This window comes from Silene latifolia, chromosome X, assembly GCF_048544455.1.
Source record: "Silene latifolia isolate original U9 population chromosome X, ASM4854445v1, whole genome shotgun sequence".
Taxonomy (NCBI): Eukaryota; Viridiplantae; Streptophyta; class Magnoliopsida; order Caryophyllales; family Caryophyllaceae; genus Silene; species Silene latifolia.
The window spans coordinates 292,897,957-292,906,030 of NC_133537.1; the positions used below are offsets into that span (position 1 = coordinate 292,897,957).

The window sequence follows — 8,074 nt, forward strand, 5'->3', positions numbered from 1 at the left end:
TAGCGGACCGTGACACATAGCCACCACCTAACATCGCCGGAGTTGATTTTTTAGCTGATTGAGCTCAGATCTCAAATTGGGTTTTGTTTAATTCGAATTAGATGGACTGATATTGGGTAAGTTGATTTTTTATCTGGGTATTGTGTGAAGCTGCTCGAATGTCAGGTTCGCGGTGGCTTGCTGCTATTTGAACGGCGCCGTTCGTTCTTCCGATTCATGAAAATTCTCTCCTCAGACCGTCTCTGGATCAGAATCGCGTCAAATTACGAATCACATGTAAGTTCTTTATACTTAATTATTTATAAAAATCCAACATTCTCCCACTTGGCCCATTTAAGCAAGAGAAACTTCATACACGAATCATAGCGACGAATTCTCTAGAGCGAGAATTAATCTTCCATGTATTACGATATACTAGGTGTCTCACCACTCACACTTAACTTAATGAATAAACCATATGTTTACTCTAGGTCAAAACATAATGATATTTCTCAACAAAAATAAATAACCAAAGAATGTACGTACATAATCCAAAATGAGAAATATTCAACTAAATGAAAGGTTTAAAAAACAATATAAATGAATGTATCACATTGCGAGACCAAGTCCCATACTTACTACATGCTCCTTGAAACCTTTAGGTGGCATGCCTTTAGTCAAGGGATCAGCAATCATCGATTCAGTGCTAATGTGTTCTATGATCACTTTCTTTTCTTGAACACGCTCTTTTATGGCCAAATACTTAATGTCGATGTGTTTACTTCGACTTCCACTTCTATTATTCTTAGCCATAAATACCGCAGCTGAATTATCACAATACATTCGAATTGGCCGACTAATAGAGTCAACGACTCTTAGCCCAGATATGAAACCTTTCAGCCATACACCATGTGAGGTAGCCTCAAAACAAGAAACGAACTCGGCCTCCATAGTAGAAGTGGCTGTCAATGTCTGCTTAGTACTCCTCCAGGATACAGCTCCGTCAGCTAGCATAAACACATATCCTGATGTGGATTTTCGTGAATCAATGCAGCCAGCAAAGTCTGAGTCGGAGTACCCCACCACTTCAAGACTATCAGTCCGTCTATACATAAGCATGTAGTCTTTGGTACCCTGAAGGTACCTTAACACTTTCTTTGAAGCCTTCCAGTGATCAGTGCCTGGGTTACTCTGATATCTGCCTAATACTCCAACAGCATATGCAATGTCAGGTCTGGTACAGACTTGAGCATACATAATGCTACCCAAATTTGAAGCATATGGAACATTTTTCATTTGTTCCTTTCTAAATCATTCCGGGACACCTGGTCTAAATCGAATCGGTCACCTTTCACAATAGGTGCTACACTTGGTGAACAATCTTTCATTCTGAACCTTTCAAGCACTTTGTTGATATAGGCCTCCTGAGACAAGCCTAAAATGCCTCGGGATCTATCTCTATGGATCTTAATGCCAATGACATAAGATGCCTCGCCCATATCTTTCATATCAAAGTTATTTGAAAGAAATTGTTTCACCTCATATAAAAACCCCTTATCATTGGTTGCTAGCAAAATGTCATCCACGTATAACACAAGGAAACAAATCTTACTCCCACTGACCTTAAGGTATATGCATTGGTCCATGATATTTTCTTCAAAACCGAATGAAGAAATTACTTCATGGAACTTCTTATACCATTGGCGGGAGGCTTGTTTCAAACCGTATATGGATTTATTTAGCTTACAAACCAGATGCTCACCATCTTTAGAGGAGATTCCTTCAGGTTGTTTCATGTAAACCTCTTCCTCTAAATTGCCATTGAGAAATGCCGTTTTCACATCCATTTGGTGTAGCTCGAAATCAAAATGAGCTACTAATGCCATGACAACTCAAAGAGAATCTTTCTTTGATACAGGAGAAAATGTCTCCTTGTAGTCGATCCCTTCTCTTTGAGTGAACCCTTTAGCAACGAGTCTTGCCTTATGTCTCTCGATGTTGCCAAGTGAGTCTCTTTTAGTCTTAAAGACCCACTTACATCCAATGGTTTTTACACCACCAGGCAACTCGACGAGATCCCAAACTCGATTAGCCGCCATAGAGTTCATCTCATCTTTCATAGCATCCATCCATAAGTTTGAATCTGTAGAACTTATGGCTTGTGAAAATGACATAGGATCATTATCAGCTCCAACATTGCAATCCGATTCTTGTAGATATACTTCATAGTCGTCAGGAATAGCCGATCTCCTCTCTCGAATAGATCTTCTTAATGGAATTTGTTCAACCTCACGGTGAACTTCTTCCTCATTATGATCCACCCTATTTTGATCGACATTTTGTGGAATTTCTGTATTTGGTTGTTGAACTTGTGGTCGATCTTCAGGACCGTGATCAATAACCAACCTGTCACTTAAAACAGAGGATGAAGCTTCATGTTGATCCTTTTTGTTCAACTTCTATAGTACTCCCACTGATTAAGTCATTCTCTAGAAATTTTGCATTTCTAGATTCCACAATCCTGGTACTATGAGACGGACAATAGAACCTATAGCCTTTGGACTTTTCGGCATATCCAATGAAATGCCCACTAATAGTCCTTGGGTCTAGTTTCTTTTCTTGTGGGTTGTAAATTCTCACCTCAGACGGACATCCCCAAACGCGTATATGTTGCAAACTCGGTTTCCAACCTTTGAATAACTCAAAAGGCGTCTTTGAGACGGCCTTGGAAGGAACCCGATTTAATATATACACAGCCGTCTTTAGTGCATCAACCCACAAAAATGAAGGAAGTTTAATATTACTTCTCATACTACGCACCATTTCAATTAATGTCCGATTCCTTCTTTCTGCTACACCATTCTGATCCGGAGAACCGGGCATAGTGTATTGGGCAACAATCCCATGCTCTTGAAGGAATTTAGCAAAAGGACCAGGTGCTTGTCCATCTTCAGTATATCTACCATAGTACTCACCACCTCTATCTGATCTCACGATTTTAATGTGCTTACCACATTGTTTCTCTACTTCAGCCTTAAACAATTTAAAGACATCAAAAGCCTCGTCTTTGGAACGAAGTAAGTAGATGTACATATATCGTGAATAATCGTCAATAAAGGTAATAAAGTATTTCGGATCATTAGCGTTCATGTCCGGACAACAAATATCCGTGTGTATGATTTCTAATAGGTCAGAACTCCTCTTAGCACCTTTCTTAGATTTGTTAGTTTGCTTTCCCTTAATGCAACTAACACAAGTATCAAAATCGGTAAAGTCTAAAGTACCAAGTACCCCTTCCTTTACCAATCTCTTAACCCTCTCAATGGAGATGTGTCCCAATCTCCGGCGCCATAACATAGAGGACTCCTCATTCATAATACTTCTTTTTAAACCAGTATTAACATGCATAGTATTTTGAGTGGTATCATTTTGTAAATAAAGACGATATAAATTATCAGACAAAGTACCATGACCAATAACTTTAGAATTTCTGCAAATACTGAAACTAGAATTCGAAAAATTAAAGGTAAATCCAAACGATACAAGCCTTGAAACTGAAATTAAATTCCGAGCAAAATTCGGAACATAAAATGTCTTTTCCAAAACCAAAACAAAACCACTACTCAAAACTAAACTGCATGTCCCTACGGCCTCCACGTTCGAGCCTATCTGGTTTCCTGAATAGATAGAGCTTTCACTTGCCACTGGTTTCCGCAGTTTGTCATACCCGCAAGGTATTCGAAACATGGATTGTAGTACCGAGTCAATCCACCAAGTATTATGAATAACATTAACCATATTAGATTCATAACAAACAAACGCATGAAAATTACCTTTCTTTTTAAGCCAAGCCTTGAACTTTATGCAGTCTTTCTTCATATGTCCCTTCTTTTTACAGAAGAAACATGAAGACTCCTTCTTAATGGTCGGCTCAACAGACATCTTACCCTTTCCCTTATCCTTATGGTGACCCTTCTTAGTACTAGATGATTCTTTATTAGTACTAGTGGTTAGGTTCACCTTTTCGCCCTCCTCCAACAACAATCTCCTCCTCCGAACACACATGGTCATTAATTCATTAAGAGACCATTTGTCCTTATGTGTGTTGTAAGAGATCTTAAATGGGGCATATTGTGCTGGGAGAGAACACAAAATGAAATGTACCAGGAAAGAATCAGACATAGTAACTTCCAATACCTTAAGTTGGGCTGCAATATCCCTTATGCGCATGATGAAATCACGCACTCCTTTAGTGGCATTGAGCTTCAAAGAAGTAAATTTCATAATTAAGGTGTAATACTCCGTATTTATAAGTCTTTGGGTACTCTATCGAGTAGGCCTTACTCTGTCGAGTAAGGGTAAGTTGCGAAATAAAATAGTTTCTGACCTGTTGGGTACTCGATCGAGTAGTGGGGCACTCGATCGAGTAAGGGGTACTCGATCGAGTACCTTGGGTACTCGATCGAGTGTCCCGGTTTTACGGGAATTTTCTCGGGTTTTGTTAATTATGCGATTAAGGTATTTAAGTATCGTCGTCATTGTTTTAAATCACTTTTACAAAACCTAAAACCCTGTTTAAGAGAGAAAGCACCAAGTTCATCTTCCTAATCGCATTCTTAGCAATTCCCGGAGTTCAGACGGTCAGTTCTTGTCGTTGTTTATATCGTTGGATTCCTTGCGTCGAGGGTAAGATCTGCGTACCCTTTTTATTGTCTTTCCTTTGATTTGGTTAAACCCTAATTTTGGGATTGGGGGTTTTTATGATTTGTTAAGGTTATATTGTGACTATGTGATTATGTGATTATGTGATAGGAGAAGGATTTGTAAAGGAGAGGTTTTGAGACATTGCTAGATCGTCGATGATTGTGTTGCTTTCCGGGTAGGATTTCTACTCGGTATTAGTCCCATAATGGGATATTGGTGATGTCTTTGTAGTTAGTTGTTTGATATGATGATTGTGATTGTGATTGGTTGTCTATGGCTCTCGAGATGCGTTCTCGGCTGAGTGGGGTCACTTGCGGGAGTGACTTCACGCCCTAGTTTCGCCCTTCGTGGAACCCGCCACGGAAGGGGATGTGCACATTAATGGGACGGGGTTATCGCTCGTATGATGAGCGGGGCTTAGGTGGGAACGGCCTGCGGTCCCCCATCTGGCGGTCGGGTGGTCCGGTGGACGGTCGATTGAGATGATGGGAATTGGTTGGTGGTGTGTGTGTGTGTGTGTGTGTGTGTGATTCAATTTGTCTGTTTATCTTATTGTTGATGTATATTGAGTTGTGTGATTAGATCGACCCCGTTTAAATGTTTTAAAAACGTGGTGATCCATTCGGGGTGGTGAGCGATTCTTTTAGCGGTATATCTTGGATACGCGTGGGATCTAGTGGGGATAGAGTCATCACATATCGTAGTCTTTAGTCTTCCATTGTGTTTGTTAGGACAGTTCCTTTCGGTTGGTTTATAGTTTGAGAACAAATTTGTATTTTGCTTGATTGGTTTTGTAATGTAATCACTTAAACTTATTTAATTAAGTATGTTTCTTCATTGTCTTATGATTATCATGCCTCAACCAAGAGATGGTGGCATCCTTATACCCGAGTGGTCCTGGTAAGGCACTTGGAGTATGGGGGTGTTACAAATGGTATCGAGCGACGATCTGAAACATGTAACCAATGAACTTAATGAACATAGGGAGTCAATTAAAATGAACCCGGGTAAAGGTTGTAGGAGCTAATGCAAAGACTTGGGAGACGTCCTAAAGTCGCGAACTCGCCCTACAATTTTGAACCGGTCACCATGGGATAAGTGTCGGGATCGTTATGTGCATATTGTGTGCTGTGTGTATCTATGTAGTAGTATGTTGCATGAATTGATGATGATGACGTGAATTATATGTTGGTGGATTGTAAAGCATGAAAGTATAATGATTGATACATGTAATTTGGCATGTTATAGTTATGTAAGGGAAAAGTGTTTTGTCTATATATATATATATAAAGCGATGTGTAAGTCTACATGTTGTTGTTGTCGTGTTGAGTAAAAGTACAGAAGGTTGGGAGTGTGAATTGAACATGTGCTGAGTGAATATGTTGAACGAATATGGTGGATAAATATGTGGTATGATGGATGAATTAGTGGAAAAGATGAATCATCGTGGTAGTAACATGTCATGTATTTGTGATTTTGGTTTACGAAAAGTGATAGAATAAAAACATGTGAGTAAGTCATAATTGGCAAGTTAGATAAGTTATGTGCATGATGAATGTTGTTGTTTGGCTTTTGAAAATAGTAACATATGATTATGAATACTGGTTTTATGAGTTTTGGACTGGTTTTGTTTGCTTGGTTGTTGTTTAAGTTGTTTGGAAGTAAAATCAAGTAGTTGTGTTTTTCGATTATAAAGAGGTTGTCTTTAAACTGTTATAACTTGAGATTCATAAATGATTTTGATGTGATTCCAATTGGAGGTGATAGCTTGTCCTTTTACGATTCTAACGATAGGTCACATGCCCAAAACGACCAAGAAATGAGTGAGTTATGACTGTTTTACGAAATCGGACAGTCTTTGAGTGGGGTACTCGATCGAGTATCCTCGGTACTCGATCGAGTAAGGGGAACTCGATCGAGTACGTTAGTTACTCGATCGAGTAGCCCTGGTGATTTGTTTTACGTGCTTCAGATCTTCACCTACTCGATCGAGTAAGTCACTTACTCGATCGAGTGGGCTGTACTCGATCTAGTGACCCTTGTTTTGGGTCATATGCTTATCTTTTGACTTCGTTGCATATTATGTTTAATTCAAAGTTATTATTTTGCTTCTTTATGCATTGTTTTACATGTATGTTGGTCTTGTCGCGTAAGTTACCCAATCTTGTGGTATAGTGAGTGACACCTGTGGTGAGTATGAGTTCGGTGGGAGGACATGAGTTATACGTGGTTGTAATAGATAGTGGAAAAAGAAAAGGAAGATTGTTATGGCTTAATTGAGACATAGAGCATGTTTTCTGAGATGAAATGAGATGAGTGATATGAGTGTGTGTTGAGTAACGTAGAAGTAAGTGAATGTGGGCAATGGATGATTTGAGTCTAAGGAACGTGAGAATGAAAGGATTGAGAGTAAGGATATGGATAGTGACAACTTGAGATGTGTAAAGAATTATGGAGGGAGGTAGTTAAGAGCCGTGTGGGTTAAGAATATACATAATGAAAGTTCGTTTTAAAGGGGTTGAGAAGAGTGGTATATAGTGAACTTTGTGGAGACATGTCGGGGGTGGAGATTTGGCTTTTTAAGAGATGAAACTATTGTGGGTTTTCCTTGGGCAATTAGCGGTATGAAAGGAATTTTGATTTCTAGAGATGTAAGAAGGGAGATGCGGTTGTTGAACAAGAACGTTGATTCTATGGATGGATTAGTGGCAAGGGTGATTGATGACATAATAAGAGAATATTTGTGGTAAGAAAGAGGAAGATGATATCGATATAAAATAATGGGATTTGAGTTTTGGAGCGATGAGAAGGTAATTGGTGCACTAAAGGGTTAGATAGAAGTAATAAGGAGTTGAGCTATTAAATTGGTATTATTGAGTGTAAAGAGAAAAGAAGGATAAAAGTAAGCTGAGGAAAATGTTCACCGGAGTTATGTGATATAAAGGTAAGGAATCATCGAAATGTGTGATAGTATCACGAGGATGTTAGCTGAAGGTTATATAGGAGCTTCAGGACAACATGATTGATAATGAGTTTCGAGGAATTAAGGGAGTAGGAAGTTGGTGGAGTATTGGCACGATACGAGATATTTGGTGGAGAGTTGGATGACAATACAAATAAGATAGTATTGGGAATAATGTTGAGGTAATTTTGTGGATGGGTTTGCTGTTCGTTATTTGGAATGTTAACCAAAAATAGGAGAAAAACCATGTTATTTTGATATGAGTGTAAGAGGTTTGATATACGAGTTTGGTGGTGGCATTGTGGTGTTATCACTAGTGGTTAAGAGTGATGGTATATTAGAAAGGTAGCAATTCTAAAGAGGTTGATTTGGTAGGGACCCGATTGTTGTGTATGATTGTGAAAGGGTATAAGATGTGGTTAGATGAGG

The 8,074-nt window shown here is 39.0% G+C and overlaps 1 protein-coding gene across 1 annotated transcript; it reads right to left on the reverse strand.

The window, feature by feature from the left end:
- Window positions 1-588: 588 nt before the first annotated feature.
- On the reverse strand, window positions 589-1,275 carry LOC141620321 (secreted RxLR effector protein 161-like). The gene has a single exon (XM_074437226.1). The coding sequence runs from the start codon at window positions 1,273-1,275 to the stop codon at window positions 589-591; it is 687 nt and encodes a 228-aa protein (XP_074293327.1).
- Between the last annotated feature and the right edge of the window lie 6,799 nt (window positions 1,276-8,074).